The sequence below is a fragment of the Trachypithecus francoisi genome, unplaced genomic scaffold, assembly GCF_009764315.1.
Source record: "Trachypithecus francoisi isolate TF-2019V2 unplaced genomic scaffold, Tfra_2.0 Lachesis_group12, whole genome shotgun sequence".
Classification (NCBI taxonomy): Eukaryota; Metazoa; Chordata; class Mammalia; order Primates; family Cercopithecidae; genus Trachypithecus; species Trachypithecus francoisi.
This window is the reverse complement of record NW_022681457.1, coordinates 6669250-6688850: the sequence shown is the minus strand read 5'-3', so window position 1 is coordinate 6688850 and position 19601 is coordinate 6669250. Positions and strand designations below refer to the sequence as shown.

General features: G+C 48.6%; 1 protein-coding gene across 10 annotated transcripts in view; it reads left to right on the top strand.

The window, feature by feature from the left end:
* The window catches only part of LOC117091682 (sialic acid-binding Ig-like lectin 13), a 63236-nt gene that overhangs the window by 13333 nt on the left and 30302 nt on the right, over nt 1-19601 (top strand). The window contains exons 1-4 of one of the 10 annotated variants that reach the window (XM_033224309.1): nt 17497-17630; nt 18062-18356; nt 18551-18829; nt 19059-19106. The exons of 3 other annotated variants lie outside the window; for them this stretch is intronic. In XM_033224309.1, coding sequence (XP_033080200.1) covers nt 17544-17630; nt 18062-18356; nt 18551-18829; nt 19059-19106 — 709 coding nt within the window. In that variant the 5' untranslated portion in view covers nt 17497-17543. 6 more of the 10 variants (XM_033224308.1, XM_033224302.1, XM_033224303.1 and 3 more) reach the window with 6 other exon arrangements.

Below are 19601 nucleotides of genomic sequence, written 5' to 3'. Positions count from 1 at the left end.
TACCTACATAACAAACCTGCACGTGTACCCCGAACCTAAAATAAAAGTTAAAAATAAAAAGTTTAAATACATTGAAAAGAATCTTGGGGTCTACACCAACTATGTACCCACAAAAATTAAAAAGAAAAAGAAATTGTTTTTAATCAGGATATGAAATGTTTCCTCTTCATAGGGCTGTTCAGAAAAACTTCAGAAGAACGTGTAGAAGGTAGAATGGAGAATCTGTCTTAGCTGGGCTCTCACGTCTGAGGTCCTTATCGCTAAAGAAAAAGAAGGGGTGGATATTGAGAGGAGACCAGCAACCACAGCCATAGACAGCATCTGATCAGCTCAATTTGGCTGCACCAACATGGAGCGTTCCTTTTAGACACAGCATTGTGCCAAGTCCCTGCAGAAACATGTCCCTCCCTCCATCTAGACTGTGCATGGTCAGCAATGCCTAGTCTGAACAATCGGGATGAAGAGAGCAGAACTGGTTTCATTCAGAGCCCATGGCATGACCCTGACTGTCTCGTGCAACAAGACCCTCATGAGGACCCTGCTCTCAGGAGAGGACTGCAGGTTTGGAGGGTGCCTTGAGCTTCAAAGACTCACTCTCATTCCCTTAAGCAGACCCCAGAGCTAGACCTGGTCCATCTCATCCGAGATCCCCCATAACTTGGAGAATTTCTTCTGAAACCCTGTCTCTCCAGTCAGGAGTGCCAGCATCCACTACTCACCTACGGGCAGGAGGCAGCCTGGGGAGCAGACCGAAGGAGCCCCTGAATGTGTTTGTGGAGCCCAACTTTGTACCTTTTTATTAAGAGAGCAGAACGTCATAGTCCCTCCCAGGGCAAAGTTCTGCCTGGCACAGCCAGTGTGAATGCTAATGAACAGCCACTCCTTCCTGTCTATCGATCTTGGAGACCGCAAAAAATGTTAATCTGGGATCTCTGAGGTGCTGTACATAAGGTGGGTTTCTGACAGCCCCCTACTCTGGTTTTTGCTACAGGAAGTAGCTGTTATGATTTAATGTTATTAGTAATGTTATTGCTATTTTCCATTTCACTCCCATCTTTGGAAGCTGACTGGAGGCTCCTGCCTCTCACCCTGTCTATCCACTTCTTACCCCTACCCCAGGAGGTTGTACAAAGATTGGGGTGGATGCATCGCACAACTCTATGGCTCCCCCTGGTGGTGTGATGCATTTGAGGTGATGGGTCTGCCCAGACACTGCCGTCATCTGCGTGTATCAAATCTCCATTTGTTACTCTCCCAGCAAGACACTTCTGATTGGATTTAAGGATCAACTCAATAATTCAGGATGATCTACACTGGTCAAAAGCCTCTATATTATATACATACAATGAAATACTATTAAACCTTAAAAAGAAGGAGATTCTGACACGTGTTGCAACTTAGATGAGCCTCGGAGACACTATGCCACATGAAATTAGCCAGTCACAAAAGTTACCAATACTGTATGATTCCACTTATACGAGGTATCTAGAATAGGCAAATTCATCGACAGAGAGTAGAAAGTTGGTTGCATGGGCTGCGAGGAGGGTGGAACAGGGAGTTCAGTGGGGTACAGAGTTTAAATTCGGCAAGATGAAGAAATCTCTGGAGATCAACGATTGATACTTGCATAAGAGTGTGAATGTACTTAGTGCCACTTACCTGTGCACTGAAACATGGTTAAAATGGTAAGTTTGTGTTACGTGTATTTTAAGACAAATTTTAAAAAGCAGTAAAGATTTGATCAGCCTCCTCATCAAAGAAGAAAATCTCATGGCAAATAATCACATGAATGGAAACATTCCCAACGCCATTTGCTATTATGAAATTGTGGATTAGAACCAGAATGAGGTGGCAGTACATACCTATTAGAATGGCTACAAAACAAAACCAAAAGAAAAATAAATTTTACTCATTCCTGATAATACCAAATATTAGTGAGAAGGTACAGCAACCAGAACTCACATGTTTTGCTGGTGGGGATATAAAGTGCCACTCACACTTTGGAGAGCAGTTTGGCAATTTCTTTTTTTTTTTTTTTTTTGACAGTCTCACTCTGTCACCCAGGCTGAAGTGCAGTGGCATGATCTCGGCTCACTGCAGCCTCCATCTCCCCAGTTTCAAGCAGTTCTCCTGCCCTCAGTATCCTGAGTAGCTGGGATAACAGGCACCCACCACACCCGGTTAATGTTTGTATTTTTAGTAGAGATGGGGTCTCGCCATGTTGGCCAGCCTGGACTTGAACTCCTGACCTCAAATGACCCACCTGCCTCATCCTCCCAAAGTTCTGAGATTACAAGCGTGAGCCACCGCGCCCAGCTGCAATTTCTTATAGCTAACACATGTGACTAAGCACCCAACTCCTAGGTATTTATGCAAGAGAAATAAAAACTAGTGTCCACACACAGAAATCTGCATGGGAATATTTATACTGGCTTTATTTTATATTCACCAAAACCTGGAAACATTCTGAGTATCTGTCAAACAGTGAATATATACAAAATGGAGGATCTGTGGGAAACAATGAAGTATGAGTCAGCAATTTAAAAACAAAAACAAATTATTCATATGTATAGCAAATCACATAGCTGACCCTCAAATGCATTACACCGAGTGAATGAATCCAGACTTTATTTATTTATTTATTTATTTATTTATTTATTTATTTATTTTTGAGACGGTGTCTCACTCTATCGCCCAGGCTGGAGTGCAGTGGCCGGATCTCAGCTCACTGCAAGCTCCGCTTCCCGGGTTTACACCATTCTCCTGCCTCAGCCTCCCAGGTAGCTGGGACTACAGGCGCCCGCCACCTCGCCCGGCTAGTTTTTTGTATTTTTTAGTAGAGACGGGGTTTCACGGTGTTAGCCAGGATGGTCTCAATCTCCTGACCTCGTGATCCACCCGTCTCGGCCTCCCAAAGTGCTGGGATTACAGGCTTGAGCCACCGCGCCTGGTTGAATCCAGACGTTAAAGGCTACATTTTAGGCCAGACGCAGTGGCTCACGCCTGTAACCCTAGCACTTTGGGAGGCCGAGGTGGGTGGATTGCCTGAGATCAGGAGTTCAAGACCAGTCTGGCCAACATGGCGAAACCCCGTCCCTACTAAAAATCCAAAAAAATTAGCCAGGCGTGGTGGCGTGTAACTGTAATCCCAGCTACTTGGGAGGCTGAGGCAGGGAACTGCTTGAACCAGCGAGGCGGAGGTTGCAGTGAGCCGAGATTGTGCCACTGCAGTCCAGCTTGGGTGACAGAGCAAGACTCTGTCTCAAAATAAATAAATAAAGGCTACATTTTGTATAATTCCATTTATATGATATTATTTAAAAGGCACACCAATAGGGATGAAGAAGAAATTAGCCTGTTTATAGAAATCAAACACAGAGGGCAAGTTGCCCACCAAGGAACAGCAGGAGGGGGAGTGTTTTAAGTAATGGCATTTTGCAGTGTCTTTACTGTGGTTGCAGGTATACAGCTGTATGTATACACCTGTCAAACCTCATGGAATTGCTTATTATAAACAGTGAAATTGATGGTACCTAAATTCAAATCACAAGATGCTACTACACTCTCACGAGACTTGTTAGAATATAAAGACTGAAAATACCACGTGTCAATGAGGGTGTGGAGCTACTGGAATTCTGACACATAGCTGGGAGGAGTGGGAGAAGTCAAAACCATTTGGATAACAGTTTGGCAATTCCTACGAAAATGAAATATACAGGTATTTTTTGAACTAATAATTCCACATCTTGTGTATACTTGTTAGTATAAAAACATGTCTATAAAAAGAATTCTACTTGAATACCTATAGTAAAAACCAGGAAAATCTCAAATGTCTATTAATAGGTGAGTAAATAAAAGATTATAGTATACCCAGCCAGGTGCAGTGGCTGACTCCTGTAATCCCAACACTTTGGGAGGCCAAGGTGGGCAGATCACCTGAGGTCAGGAGTTCAAGACCAGCCTAACCAATATGGAGAAACCCCATCTCTACAAAAAATACAAAGTTAGCCGGGCACAGTGGCACATGCCTGTAATCCCAGCTACTCAGGAGGCTGAGGCAGGAGAATGGCTTGAACCTGGGAGGCGGAGGTTGCCGTGACCTGAGACTGCGCCATTGCACTCAAGCCCGGGCAATAAGAGCAAAACTCTGTCTCAAAAACAACAACAACAACAAAAGATTATAGTGTACTCATACAATGGAATACTGCTTAGCAATAACACATTGTGAACTACAGGCACATACAACAACTGGGCTCAGTTTCAAAGAATATGATTGCCGGGTGACAGAACACAGACACAAATGAGTACATTTCTAGGAAATTCTCAAGTAGACAAACTAACTCACCATGACAGAGAGCATATCAGTGATTGCCCAGCACAAGAGATGGGAATGGTGAGCAGCAGAGACATGGAAAGCTCCTAGAGTAATCGAAATGTGTATCTTAACTGTGGCAGTCACAACAGGGCTGCCTGTATACACATCAAAACTCAATAAAATGAACAGTTCAGGTGTGTGCACTTTATTTCATCAAAATTAGGCTAATAAAGCTCATTAAAGAAATACAATAAGACTCACATCTTCACGTTTAACATCCCAGTCCGTAAATACATACTACGTGAATATAGTATATAATTTGCTTTACTGTTAAAACCAAGTGTACTATGTTTCCTATTATGTGCCACATTCTTACTCTTTTTCTTTTTTCTTTTTTCTTTCTTTTTTTTTTTTTAAGATGAATTCTCACTCTGTCACCCAGGCTGGAGTGCAGTGACGTGATCTCGGCTCACTGTAACCTCCACCTCCTGGGTTCAGGCAATTCTCCTGCCTCAGCCTCCTGAGTAACTGGAATTACAGGTGTACACCACCACGCCTGGCTAATTTTGTAATTTGAATAGAGATGGGGTTTCATCATATTAGTCAGGCTGGTCTCGAACTCCTGACCTCAGGTGATCCGCCTGCCTCGGCCTCCCAAAGTGCTGGGATTACAAGCGTGAGCCACCACACCCGGCCACATTCTTGATTTTAAAATAACTTACAACAAGGTATTATGTTACTTATTAAAAACTCAATTATTCATATATTAAGTGAGGATACAAATAACTCTCTATGTTAATAAGGACAAATGAGCATTTATCTAGATAATACTGTAATAAATATTTTACTAATATGTGGTGCCAAATAGTATCGTCCTGGATTTCAAGAGTTTGTTGGATGCATACTATACAGAGTGAGATGGAAAATCATGTAGCTGAACCTAAAATTGTTTTTTACCCATTCAGTTCTTTATTTTAATTTTTATTTATTTAGTTTGAAACTCAAAGGAATTGGCCAGGACATTTAATTGTGTGACTGTCAGGAAGGTCACACCTGGGTATAGTCAGATACGTGTCAGATGATTTAGCGAGGCAAATTTCCAAATCCTCAGATAAGGGAACAGCACGGCCACATTGAGACTCTTCATAGACAAGACGGAGGAAGAGGATTAGGAAACTTCAGAAAAACTAAATTCCAACAAGACAATTATAAATGCATGTTAATGCCCAAACAAGCAACTCGCAAAAGAAAAATGCAGGCCGGGCATATTGGCTCACACCTGTAATCCCAGCACTTTGGGAGGCCGAGGCGGGCAGATCACCTGAGGTCAAGAGTTCGAGACCAGCCTGACCAATATGAAGAAACCACATCTCCACTAAAAATACAAAATTAGCCAGGCGTGGTGGTGCATGCCTATAATCCCAGCTACTCTGGAGGCTGAGGCAGAAGAATCACTTGAACCTGGGATACAGAGGTTGTGGTGAGCTGAGGTCGCGCCATTGCATTCCAGCCTAGGCAACAAGAGTGAAACTTCATCTTAAAAAAAGAAAAAAGGAAAGAAAAACACAAATAGCTATAAACATGAAAACTGGAACCTAAAATTTTAATTTTGTCTCTATATTCTACACATGTTGTCTGAAAATATTATGTCTTATGAGCCTCATTTAACTGTGAGCAGCATATTTTTACGTGAAAGGAAATGCTGATCTCTACGGAGAGGACCTTAAATAAATCGCTTCTGTCCACACTATACAGAATGGCAACATCCACGGAAAAGGAGTTTCTTCTACACTGAAGTTCATAGAATATGTGCCCTTCCTTTTGGTTTACAAGAGGATCCTGCATGGTTCTTATTCTGAAGATGTCATTCAAATTTTGTAAATCAGCGTACTAGCTGTCAGGGAAAAAAATTCAGTTCAGTACTCATGTTTTTTTTAAAATACCTAGTATTGGCCAGGCAAGATGGCTCATGCTTGTGGTAACAGCACTTTGGGAGGCCGAGGCGGGTGGATCATGAGGTCAGGAGTTCGAGACCAGCCTGACCAACATGGTGAAACTCTGTCTCTACTAAAAAAAAATACAAAAAGTAGTCAGGTGTAGTGGTGCACGCCTGTAACCCCAGCTACTCAGGAGGCTGAGGCAGAAGAATCGCTTGAACCCAGGAGGCAGAGGTTGCAGTGAGCCAAGATTGCGCCACTGCACCTCAGCCTTGGTGACAGAGCAAAACTCCACGTCAAAAACAAAAACCTAGAATTCTACCATGACATATGGCAAATTCACCAATGTCCACAGCTCTAAATCCAGTGTTTGCGTGTGTGGTGAGGACATGAGGCTATAGGTGGGGACCATCTCAAGGGTAGGAACCAGGTCCCTGGCATCTTTTCTCCAGCCCCACTGACACACAGATGCTCACTGTGTGTTTGGTGAATGAATGAATGCATGAATGAGTGAATGGCTACCACCCACACTGCACCCGGGACTCTTCTTTTCACTGTCCCAGACACTACCACAGACCCTACAGAATCCTCCATCCTGCAGGACTGACTTCCTCATGACTCTAGATGAGGCTGTGACTCTCTGGGACCAGACAAGGAGTGACCAGTTCCCAGGTATAAACAGTGGTGCACAAAAAAACACCTCAGGGTGGGAGGACCTTAAACCCTCATGGGTGTCCCATGCCTCAGATGTCCCCAGAGGTCCTAGTCCAGGCTCTGGTGGTGGAAGGAAGCTCTCAGATGAGAGGAAATATATGATCTCTGCTCCTTATTTGCTCCCCTCTGGGAAGGTCTCTGGGGTCTCCCTCTGCTCTGTGCAGAGGGGATGAGCTCTGACCACGTGTAGGTCTGAGGTTTTTCTTCTGTGAACCGCCAAGTCCTCCTGCTTCTCCTCAGCCTCCAGTGGGCCTCAAACCTTCCCCTCCACTCCCTTCCCCTTCTCTCATTACATAGGGAGTCCAGGAACCCTCTGCCTAGGAGATACTGCTGCACCTGCTGTGGGTAGGTGAGTGGGCCATGGAGAGAGGGACTCTGGGGCTGAATTGAGCTGACCCTCATTTCTCCACTGGAGTCCTGGCTCAGGATGCAGTTTTCCAGCTAGAAGTGCAGGAGTCCGCAAGAGTGTCTATGCACCCTCATGCCTTGCTCGTTTTCCTATCTCCACCCTCTATACAAATAACTCTGTTCATGACTACTGGTTCCGGGAAGGAGGCAAAGAATTCTGGGACACTTGAGAGGCCGCAAACAAGACAAATGGAAAAGTGAAGGAGGAGACCCTGGGCCTATTCTGCCTCTTCAGGAATCCTCAGAGGAACAACTGCTCCCAGAGTATCACAGATGCCAGAAGGAGGTAAACAATGGTTCCTATTTCTTTCAGGTGGAGAAAGGAAGTACCAAATACAGCTTAAAGTCTCCCAAGTTCTCTTTGTGTGTGACCGGTAAGAAACCAGCTTCAGGATTGACCATAGGGGAGAGTCAAAGTGGGCTGCAAGGCAGGGCAGGGCTGGGATGGGGCCCCTGTCCTGGGAGGGAGTTGGGCTTAAAGCATGTGGAGGTCTGGGGGAGGAGCTAGAACAGAGCCTGAGCTTTCCCCAGGGCTTCACCTTGGACCTACCCTTTTGATCCTACATGCCCCCCATCTCCTCACTAACCCTGACTCATATAGCCAACATTATCATCCTGGAGACCGTAGAGTCCAGCCACCTCTGAAACCTGACCTGATCTGTGTGCCGGACCTATAAGCAGGAGATACCCACTTATCATCTCCTGGATATCAGCTGCCCCCACTTCTCTGAGCCCCAGGACCAACCATTCCTTGGTGTTCACAATCACCCCAAGGCTCCAGGACCATGGCACCAACCTGACTTGTCAGGTAAAGTTTCCCAGAGCTGGTGTGACTGCAGAGAGAACCATCCAGCTCAATGTCTTCTATGAGTGCTGGGTCAGGATGCCCGGGTTCCTGAGGGTCTACTGGGGACAGGACAGCTGGAGCTGAGGACACTTGATGTCCTGGAGGCCTGGCTGAGCAGGGGAACAAGAAGGACACAAGCCCTGTCCCTTCTGCGTGCCTTTGGCTTCTAGGAGGAGTAAGAGGAAATGCTTACCCTTATCTCCTCCCCACCTCCAACTGAAGGAAATCCTCTCTTCCTGTCCAAGAGGTTCCACAAAACCCAACAACTAGTGTCTCCCTAGGAGATAGATCAGATAGGAGGGCACCGTTCAACATGCAGCTGTTACTGGATTGTTTGTAGGGGGGTTTTGGCAGTTGAGGTGTTTGAGTTCCTTGTATAGTCTGGATATTAATCCCCTGACAGATGAATAGTTTGCAAATATTTTCTCCCATTTCGTAGGTTGCCTTTTCACTCTGTTAATTGATTCCTTTGCTGTGCAGAAGTGTTTTAGTTTGATGGAATGTCATTTGTTTATTTTTGCTTTTGTTATCTATGCTTTTGAGGTCTTATTTATAAAAATATTTTCCTAGACAGATGACCTGAAGCATTTCCCCTGTGTTCTCTTACAGTAGTTTTAGAGTTTGGGTTCTTTAATTTAGCTGTTTGATCCATTATGAGTTGATTTGTATATAGGGCGAAAGGTGGAGATGTAGTTTCATTCTTTTGCATACGGGTACTTTTCCCAGCACCATATTGAACAAACTATCCTTTTCCTAACGAGTGTTCTTGGCATTTTTGTAACAATCAGTTAGCAGTGATTGTTATAAAACATGAATTAATTTATGGTTCTCTATTCTGTTCCATTTGTCTATGTATTGGTTTTTATGCCAGTACCATGCGTTTGGCTTGCTACAGCTTTGCAGTATATTTTGATCATGTGATGCCTCCAGCTTTGTTCTTTTTGCTCAGGAAATATATTTTAAAATATATTATTTAAAAAAATATTATTTCTTTCTTTTTTTTTTCCGAGACGGAGTTTCGCTTTTGTTGCCCAGGCTAAAGTGCAGTGGTGCAGTCTTGGCTCACCGCAACCTCTGCCTCCTGGGTTCAAGCAATCCTCCTGCCTCAGTCTCCTGAGTAGCTGGGATTGCAGGCACGCGCCACCATGCCCAGCTAATTTTGTATTTTTAGTAGAGGTGGGGTTTCTCCAAGTTGGTCAGGCTGGTCTTGAACTCTGACCTCAGGTGATCGACCCGCCTCAGCCTCCCAAAGTGCTGGGATTACAGGCGTAAGCCACAGTGCCCGGCCTCAACAGATTATTTTAAACTGTGTGGCTGGGGGCTGGGAAGAAGTTGAGGGGGATCCTGGGAGATGGATCTTCCTTAGACTCAGGTCAATTTTCTTGAAACATTTTTTGGGGGGTAAATATAAGAAATATAGATAAAAACAACTCCCAAAGAAGACTTCAGTGATTTGCATGCAATGAGCACCCTCCTAGAAATGGCACATTGAAAAAGTCCCCAGCACTGCTCATTTGTCTCTCCTTCCTTTTTTTTTTTTTTTTTTTTGAGACGGAGTCTTGCTCTGTCACCCATACTGGAGTGCTGTGGCCGGATCTCAGCTCACTGCAAGCTCCGCCTCCCAGGTTTACGCCATTCTCCTGCCTCAGCCTCCCGTGTAGCTGGGACTACAGGCGCCTGCCACCTCGCCCAGCTAGTTTTTTGTATTTTTTAGTAGAGACAGAGTTTCACCGTGTTAGCCAGGATGGTCTCGATCTCCTGACCTCGTGATCCGCCCGTCTCGGCCTCCTAAAGTGCTGGGATTACAGGCTTGAGTCATCGCGCCCGGCCTTGTCTCTCCTTCCTATTGGACACACTCCACTCCCTCCCAAAGGATCCCCTAGCCTCACTTTAGTGCTAATTGCCTCAATGGTTTTATATGTAGTTTTATTATCTGAGCAGTCTGCATTTACTAAGCTTTTGCACGTTTTTCTGAAGACTTTGTATACACAGAAAATCATACTCTACTTTCCTCCACTCAGCTTCATGGATCTGCCCATCTCCTCTCTTCCTCTCGTGACTCATAACCTGGAGTAGCTCATTTGGCTGTGATAATTGAGAAGGGAAGGTGCAGGGCTTGGGTGAGCACAGCTGACTCATATCCTCATCACCAATGCTTGTACTTGCAGCTAGTCTCATCCTGCAGCCACTCCCCCCTCCTGCGCCTCCTATCCTCGCCCAGTAGAGACAGCTGCAGCCCCTCAATAGTCAGAAGGGCTGAGCCACGGCACAGGTGTTTTCCATGGTCCCTAAGTGGCAAAGAAAAGGAGAAACGTGGAAAAGAGAGACAGGTGAAAGCTATAAAGAATCTAATCTGTAAAACGGGTACTTAAGACCAGCTTATGACCCAGAAGACGTGAGAGGCCCTGGAACTCCACGTCCCCAATTTGAAGATGAGGACACCAGCGTCCAGAATGGTAAGTGCTGTGGTCACAATGTTTGTGTGTTTGTGTGTCTCCCAAATTTCTATGTTGAAACCTAAAAGAGGACCTTGGCCCCAACGCTGCCAGAGCTGGCAGGGCTCTTGGAGAGTGGCCAATTCTACTTTCCAGATGGGTCTTCAGTGTTGGGCCACGCATAGCAGGGAGGCCCTGACCCACAGCTGCAGGCTCTCTGCCCACAGCCTTTCCCTCCCGCAGCACTGTCCACACCAGGGAAGCAGGCACTGTCTGGCCATTACAGCTTCTAGGCGATTGGGAGGGTCAGTCCTGCCAGGGCTGGGACTCAGGAGGGGCTGGCAGAGGAACCAAGAGGCACGAGAGATGGGGAGGGGTCCTCTGAGGCGGGCGAGGTGATGTTTAATGAACGAGCACAACAACCACACCGGGAGCATCTCCTCCTTTCGGGGGGTGGAGGCAAAGGGGAAGAGTATGACAGACTCTGTCTCCTTCCTTGGGAAGTTCCCTAATGAACGAGGGGGCAAAGGAGCCCTGGGCCACCCCAGCTCCTGTTAGTAAGGGGCATGATGCTGGAGACACAGGCAGGGCTTGTGGAATCCCGAGGGTCCTGTGCAGCTAGAAGGTGCGGTCTCAGGTATGCACGGCAGAGTGGACGGGACCAGGACTCTGAGGTGCTGTGAGCATGTGACCCCACAGGTGGTCCCCCACCTTCCTAACCTTCTCAGTGCCCCCTGCCGAGCATCCCAGCATCCCTGGTGGTGACTGCACAGCCCAGGCCCTGCAAGCCCAGCATGGGGAACAAGGCTGAGCCCAAGATTCTGGGAGAGGCCCTAGCTCTGGAGTGTGAGGGTCCTGGGCCCTTTCCCTCCAACTCTCAGTCTCCCCACCTGTCCCCTGGAGGGATCACAGCACCCACCCCTCAACCTGAGGGAGAGCCCAGCTCCAGGAGGCGATGTTCTCTGCAGACTCAGGCGTGGCCAGCGTGCTCTGTGTCCCTGGGCAGGCCCTGAGCCTCCACATGTCGGGCCCTAACCATCCTCAGGAGTCACTCGGAGTCCTGTCCCCAGCAAGGAGCTCCTGGTGGTCCACATTGCTCTGGGGCTTCCTCACGTGAGGCCTCGCAGAGAGAGGTCAGGAGCACAGGCTCTGTAGCTGGATGGCTGCTGGCTTGAGCTGGGCTCTGTGAAACCCACGGTGTTGTCTTGGGAAGGGGCTTACCCATTCTGCATCGTCGGGTGTCCACACGTATGGGGGTGTCAGGGATGAACTGTGTCCCCCACAAATTCCTATGCTGAAGTCCTAACCCCCAGCACCTCAGAATGCGACCATATTTAGAGACAGGGACTTATAAAAAGGTGACTAAGTTAAAATGAATTCGTTAGGGTAGCCTCTCATCCTACATGAGTTGTGTCTATTAGAAGGGGTGATTGGGGCAGAGCGTGGTGGCTCAGGCCTGTAATCCCAGCACTTCGGGAGGCCGAGGCAGGCAGAAGACTTGGGGTGAGGAGTTGGAGATCAGCTTGGCCAGCATGGTAAAATCCCATCTCTACTAAAAATACAAAAATTAGCCAGATGTGGTGGCGTGGGCCCGTAATCCCCCTCCGGATGCTGAGGTGGAAGAATTGCTTGTACCCAGGAGACGGAGGCTTCCGTGAGCCAAGATTGTGCCACTGCACTCCAGCCTGGGCAACAGAGCAAGGGAAGAGAAGGGAGGGGAGGGGAGGGAGGGGAAGAGAAGGAAGGGAGGGGAGGGAGGGGAAGAGAAGGAAGGGAGGGGAGGGAGGGGAAGAGAAGGAAGGGAGGGGAGGGAGGGGAAGAGAAGGAAGGAGGGGAGGGGAGGGAGGGGAAGAGAAGCGAGGGGAGGGGAGGGAGGGGAGGGAGGGGAAGGGAGGGAGGGGAGGGAGGGGAGGGAGGGGAAGGGAGGGGAGGGAGGGGAAGAGAAGGAAGGGAGGGGAGGGAGGGGAAGAGAGGAAGGGAGGGGAGGGGAGGGAGGGGAAGAGAAGGAAGGGAGGGGAGGGAGGGGAGGGAGGGGAAGGGAGGGGAGGGAGGGGAGGGAGGGGAAGGGAGGGGAGGGAGGGGAAGGGAGGGGAAGGGAGGGAGGGGAACACTCAGGAGAAAGAACACGTAGAACACGGGAGAAGATGCCACCCGCAAGCCGCGGAGAGGCCTCAGAAGGAAGTAACGCGACCACAGCTTGGTCTCAGACTTCCAACCTCCAGGAGGGTGGGAAAACAACGGCGTTGTTGAAGCCACTCGGTCTGTGCTCCTTTCTCAAGGCAAACCTGGCAAGCGAGTGCATGGAGTGGTCGAGAGGATTCGATGTGTTTCTGTGAGCACAGCCTGGTGTGGCCCGCGGTGGGTGCAGAGTCTCACAGGGGTCTGGGCCAGTCTGTAACATGCTCAGAGGATGGAAGGAGAAAAGGGAAGGGGAGGGCTCCTCACCAGAGGAAACCTGTGCTGCTCCCGCCCCGCCTCTGACATCTGCAGGGCTGCCCCCTCCACCCACACTCACCCTCCCTCCCCAGGACGGGGCAGGGCTCTCGGCCGCAGCCCCTCGCTGCCCCTGTACCCTGCACAATTGCCTCCCATCTATGGGGCAGAGCCGCCTGGGCGTCTGGGCTGGGTGAGGCGGAGCCTGGAGCGGCACCCGCCACGGTCAGGGGAGACAGAGGCGGGCACAGCCTGGCGGGGTCCGGGCTGAGCCAGCGGGAAGGAAGGGGCTGTGGGAGCCCAGCGGAGAGGGTGAGGATCCTCGGGCAGGTGGGACAGGTGAGCCGGGAGGTGAGAGATGGGCAGGGCTTGCGTGAAAGGCAAGTTCATCCCAGAGCAGCGAGCAGGGCTCAGTCAAAGGCCGCGGGAGAAACAGCGGTGATTTAAAACAAACAAACAAGCAAACAGCAAAAACTCTGCCTGCAGTGAGCCTGTATCTTAGTGGGGCGGCCACAAAAATATTGAGTAGCAAGAAGTGTTTCGAAAGTGTGCAGTGGGTAAAGTGTGAGAAAATAAAGCAGCTTTCATGGAAAGAGAGCGCGCCCAAATCAACCCGAAGTCATTACTATTCATCACTATTATATTGCATTTTTCACATCTACTACAGTGTTAATATAAACTTAATGGAGACATACCTTACATATAATAAAAAGCACCCATTGTAAGCATACAGTTAAATTAGTTTTGGCAAATGTAGACACCCTGTAACTATGTCCTCAATCAAGATAGGGAATCTTTTTTTCATCCCTCCAAGTTTTCTTATTTTTCTGTGCCAGTCAGTGTTTCACTTGCAGCAATCACTTATATGATTCCCATCACTATCAGTTTTTTTCTATTCTGGAGCTTCATATAAATGGACTCACACAATATTTACTCTATGTATCTGGCTTCTACCACTTTGTTAAAGTGGTGAATATGTTAAATGTATATGTACCCAATAACAGCATCATTTACCAAAATGTCAAGTATCTTACCTGACTATAGTTGAATACAACTCAAAACCAGTAACAAGAGGAACATTAGAAACTATAAAAATATATTAAAATTAAACAACATGGGCCGGGCGCGGTGGCTCAAGTCTGTAATCCCAGCAGTTTGGGAGGCCGAGATGGGCGGATCACAAGGTCGGGAGATCGAGACCATCGTGGCTAACAGGGTGAAACCCCGTCTCTACTAAAAAATACAAAAAAAACTAGCCGGGTGAGGTGACAGGCGCCTGTAGTCCCAGCTACTCGGGAGGCTGAGGCAGGAGAATGGCGTAAAACCCAGGAGGCGGAGCTTGCAGTGAGCTGAGATCCTGCCACTGCACTCCAGTCTGGGTGACAGAGCAAGACTCCGTCTCAAAAAAAAAAAAAAAAAAAAAACAACATGCTTCTGAACAACCAATGGGTGAAGGACAAAGCTAAAAATGAAATTTAAAAATTCATTGAACAAATGAAAATAGAAACAACACACCAAAAGCTATAGGACAGAGAAAATGAAGTATAAGAGGTAAGTTTGTAGCAATAAATGTTTACATGAAAAACTAGAAAGAGTTCAAATAAACAACAATGCATCTCAAGAAACTAGAAAAGCAAGAACAAAGCAAATCCAAAATTAGTAGAAAAAAATAATAGGGCCGGGCGCAGTGGCTCACGCCTGTAATCCCAGCACTTTGGGAGGCTGAGGTGGGTCGATCACCTGAGGTCAGAGTTCAAGACCAGCCCGACCAACTTGGAGAAACCCCACCTTTACTAAAAATACAAAATTAGCCAGGCATGGTGGCGCATGCCTGTAATCCAGCTACTCGGGAGACTGAGGCAGGAGAATTGCTTGAACCCAGGAGGCAGAGGTTGCGGTGAGCCAAGACTGCACCACTGCACTTTAGCCTGGGCAACAAAAGCGAAACTCCGTCTCAGAAAAAAAATATATATATTTTTTTTAAAAGATAAAAGCAACAAGCCATAACTAGGAAAAAAAGAGGGAAGACAGAAATCATAAATGAAAAAGATATCACACTGGATACCACAGAAACACAAAAGATCATGAAAGAAGGTATGAACTAATGCCAATGTATTTGAAGACCTAGAAGAAACCGATAAATTCCTGGACATACAGAATCTGCTAAGATTGAAACAGGAAGAAACAGAAAACCTGAGCATAGCTATGACGTGCAACAAGATTGAATCAGTAATAAACCTCCCAGCAAAGAAAGAACTGGATGCCTTCCCACGGTGGCTCATGCCTGTAATCCCAGCACTTTGGGAGGCCGAGGTGGGCAGATCACGAGGTCAGGAGATCGAGACCATCCTGGCCAACATGGTGAAACCCTGGCTCTACTAAAAATACAAAAAAAACTAGCCGGGTGAGGTGACAGGCGCCTGTAGTCCCAGCTACTCGGGAGGCTGAGGCAGGAGAATGGCGTAAAACCCAGGAGGCGGAGCTTGCAGTGAGCTGAGATCCTGCCACTGCACTCCAGTCTGGGTGACAGAGCAAGACTCCGTCTCAAAAAAAAAAAAAAAAACAACATGCTTCTGAACAACCAATGGGTGAAGGACAAAGCTAAAAATGAAATTTAAAAATTCATTGAACAAATGAAAATAGAAACAACACACCAAAAGCTATAGGACAGAGAAAATGAAGTATAAGAGGTAAGTTTGTAGCAATAAATGTTTACATGAAAAACTAGAAAGAGTTCAAATAAACAACAATGCATCTCAAGAAACTAGAAAAGCAAGAACAAAGCAAATCCAAAATTAGTAGAAAAAAATAATAGGGCCGGGCGCAGTGGCTCACGCCTGTAATCCCAGCACTTTGGGAGGCTGAGGTGGGTCGATCACCTGAGGTCAGAGTTCAAGACCAGCCCGACCAACTTGGAGAAACCCCACCTTTACTAAAAATACAAAATTAGCCAGGCATGGTGGCGCATGCCTGTAATCCCAGCTACTCGGGAGACTGAGGCAGGAGAATTGCTTGAACCCAGGAGGCAGAGGTTGCGGTGAGCCAAGACTGCACCACTGCACTTTAGCCTGGGCAACAAAAGCGAAACTCCGTCTCAGAAAAAAATATATATATTTTTTAAAAGATAAAAGCAACAAGCCATAACTAGGAAAAAAAGAGGGAAGACAGAAATCATAAATGAAAAAGATATCACACTGGATACCACAGAAACACAAAAGATCATGAAAGAAGGTATGAACTAATGCCAATGTATTTGAAGACCTAGAAGAAACCGATAAATTCCTGGACATACAGAATCTGCTAAGATTGAAACAGGAAGAAACAGAAAACCTGAGCATAGCTATGACGTGCAACAAGATTGAATCAGTAATAAACCTCCCAGCAAAGAAAGAACTGGATGCCTTCCCACGGTGGCTCATGCCTGTAATCCCAGCACTTTGGGAGGCCGAGGTGGGCAGATCACGAGGTCAGGAGATCGAGACCATCCTGGCCAACATGGTGAAACCCTGGCTCTACTAAAAATACAAAAATTAGACATGGTGGTATATGCCTGTAATCCTAGCTACTTGGGAAGCTGAGGCAGGAGAATCACTTGAACCAGGGAGTCAGAGGTTGCAGTGAGCCGGGATCGTGCCACTGCACTCCAGCCTAGTGACAGAGATAGACTCCGTCTCAAAATAATAGTAATAATCTGTTGAATTCAGTACCTATTTCTTCTCTCATGAAATCCTGCCCATCGCTGAAGGTGCATACCCCAGGGCTGGTGTCCTGGTTCCATAACTGCTGTTCCCCTGGACCCCTGGGAGCACAGCCTGCAGGAGCAAAGTCCCGGGGCCGGCAGACCCCGCCTGCTGTGGAGTAACCAGGGGAAGTGTGACTGAGTAAGATATGGGTGGTGAAGAAACCCATTCTGATACCCAAATAGCTGCAACAAATGGAGAAGTGTGCGCCCTTTTCACATCCACCCTTTCCCTTCTGACATTTCTCCCTTCCAAACCCCACAGTACGACAGTTACAGCCTCAGTTTCCCAGGCCTCCTGCGAGCCAGGCTTCCCCTCCCTGTCCTTGGCATGTATCAACATGCAGAATCCTCCCCTCCACAGCCCCGTGTCTGTCTGCTCGGTCCTCCTGAGACTGAATCCCCGACCTAGGGGAGAATGACCCCACCCTGCCGGTGCCCCCCACTGAAGCTCCCATCCTGGGGACCTCAGACGTCATGAGCCTCAGTGTCTCCCCTCTGCACAGTGACTCCTTGGGGACAGTGTCTGGCTCTGCTGTGTTGACCTCGCTGTGCAGAGAGGGGGTGCCCACCTCGTGGCTGCTGAAGGAGGGAGGAGAGGCTGCCTGCTCACCCCACCTGCACCCCCGTCTCGCATGGCCCTGAGTCCCACCTTTGGCTGGTATGACCTCCACAAACAGTGAGAGCCACAGGGGTGATTCAGAGGTCTGGCCAGATGGGACCCAATTTCACCTTGCAGAAAATGTTACCCAAATGGAAGGGCAAGTCCGGGAAGCAAGAAGGAGGGTGGACCCTGCATGGGGTGAGAATCTGGGTGAGTCTCTCACCCTCTCTGGTCTCAGGGTCCCCAGGAGTGGACACGGGGTGGTGGATGGTGGATCTCCCAGGACTGACCCAGGCCTGACAGTGTCTGTGTGTGAAGTTCCTCCTCTGGGGAGGTCACTGTTCTGACCTCACCCCCAACCTCCTGCAGGACCTCCCCTAAGTCTTAAGCCCTCAGTTCCTGGGAGAAGAACCCTGAGGAACAGACGTTCCCTGGCGGCCCTGGCACCTCCAACCCCAGACATGCTGCTGCTGCTGCTGCTGATGCCGCCACCGCCCCTGCTCTGGGGGAGGGGGAGGGTGGAGGGAGACAGAAAATATGGGGATGGTTACTTGCTTCAAGTGCAGGAACTGGTGACGGTGCAGGAGGGCCTGTGTGTCCATGTGCCCTGCTCCTTCTCCTACCCCCAGGATGACTGGACTTACTCTGACCCAGTTCACGGCTACTGGTTCCGGGCAGGAGACAGACCATACCAAGATGCTCCAGTGGCCACAAACAACCCGGACACAGAGGTGCAGGCGGAGACCCAGGGCCGATTCCAACTCCTTGGGGACCGATGGAGCAATGACTGCTCCCTGAACATCAACGACGCCAGGAAGAAGGACAGGGGGTCATATTTCTTTCGGCTAGAGAGAGGACGCATGAAATGGAGTTACAAGTCACAGTTGAATTACAAGGCTAAGCAGCTGTCTGTGTTTGTGACAGGTAAGGCACGGGCTCCTGGACAGGCCACAGGGGAAGGTCATGGGGGACTGAAAGGCAGGGCTGGGATGGGGCCTGGGAGGGGGTTGGGATTGAAGCAAGTCGGGCTCCGGGGAGGAGCTGGACCAGAGCCTGAGCTTCCCCCAGGGCTGCAGCTGAAATACCTCCTCCTGATCCTGTGTCTCCGTCTTCACCAGCCTTGACCCAGAGGCCTGACATCCTCATCCAAGGGACCCTAGAGTCTGGCCACCCCAGGAACCTGACCTGCTCTGTGCCCTGGGCCTGTGAGCAGAGGATGCCCCCCATGATCTCCTGGATTGGGACCTCCGTGTCCTCCCTGGGCCCCACTACTGCCCGCTTCTCAGTGCTCACCCTTATCCCAAAGCCCCAGGACCATGGCACCAGCCTCACCTGTCAGGTGACCTTGCCTGGGACGGGTGTGACCATGACCAGGACCGTCCAACTCGATGTGTCCTGTGAGTGCTGGACCAAGATACCCGGGTCCTTCATGAGTTGGGAGGTGTTCCTGAGGGCAGGGGATGGGGTTCAAGCCTGGACACTGGGTTCTGGGTCCCAGAATCTGGGCTGGGAGTGGGGTCAGGAGAATGTCGGCTCCGTTTTCCCTGTATATACAGCTCCTGGGGAGACAGGGCCAATGTTTCCAGCCCTTACAGCAATGTGGGTCTTCATGTCTTTCTGTCCCAGACCCTCCTTGGAACTTGACCGTGACTGTCTTCCGAGGAGATGACACAGGTAGGACAGAACCCCCTCCCTGGGGCTCGGGGAGCAGGGCCTTCAGTTCAGGATGGGGCTGGGTCTCTCCTCATCCTGGACTCACTTTGGGAAACAGAGCTGCCACTGTGTGTGAGCCCAGGGCACAAGAGCCCACATCTCCAGCCCGTGTGGCTACCTGAGCCCCGTCCTCATCCTGTCCCTGCTCCCCTCAGACTCCTCTACACACCCCCTCCTCGGCCCTACAGCAAAGATGGTGACATTCACAGGACCAGACTCTTGTTTGTTTTTTTGTTTTGTTTTGTTTTTTTTTTGGCTTTTGTTCATTTTTATTTTGGGACCAGACTTTCAAGTTTCTTGTCAGGTGTCTCCTGAATACTTCCTTTGTCTGATCTTTGTATTTTCCCGGTAGTTTCGATCTAAGTACTTCTGCACAGATGATACAGTCACATGGGCAGAAATTCAAAATGCACAGCAGTCTGTCCTCCGATGCCCATCCCCCTCCACGGAATTGAC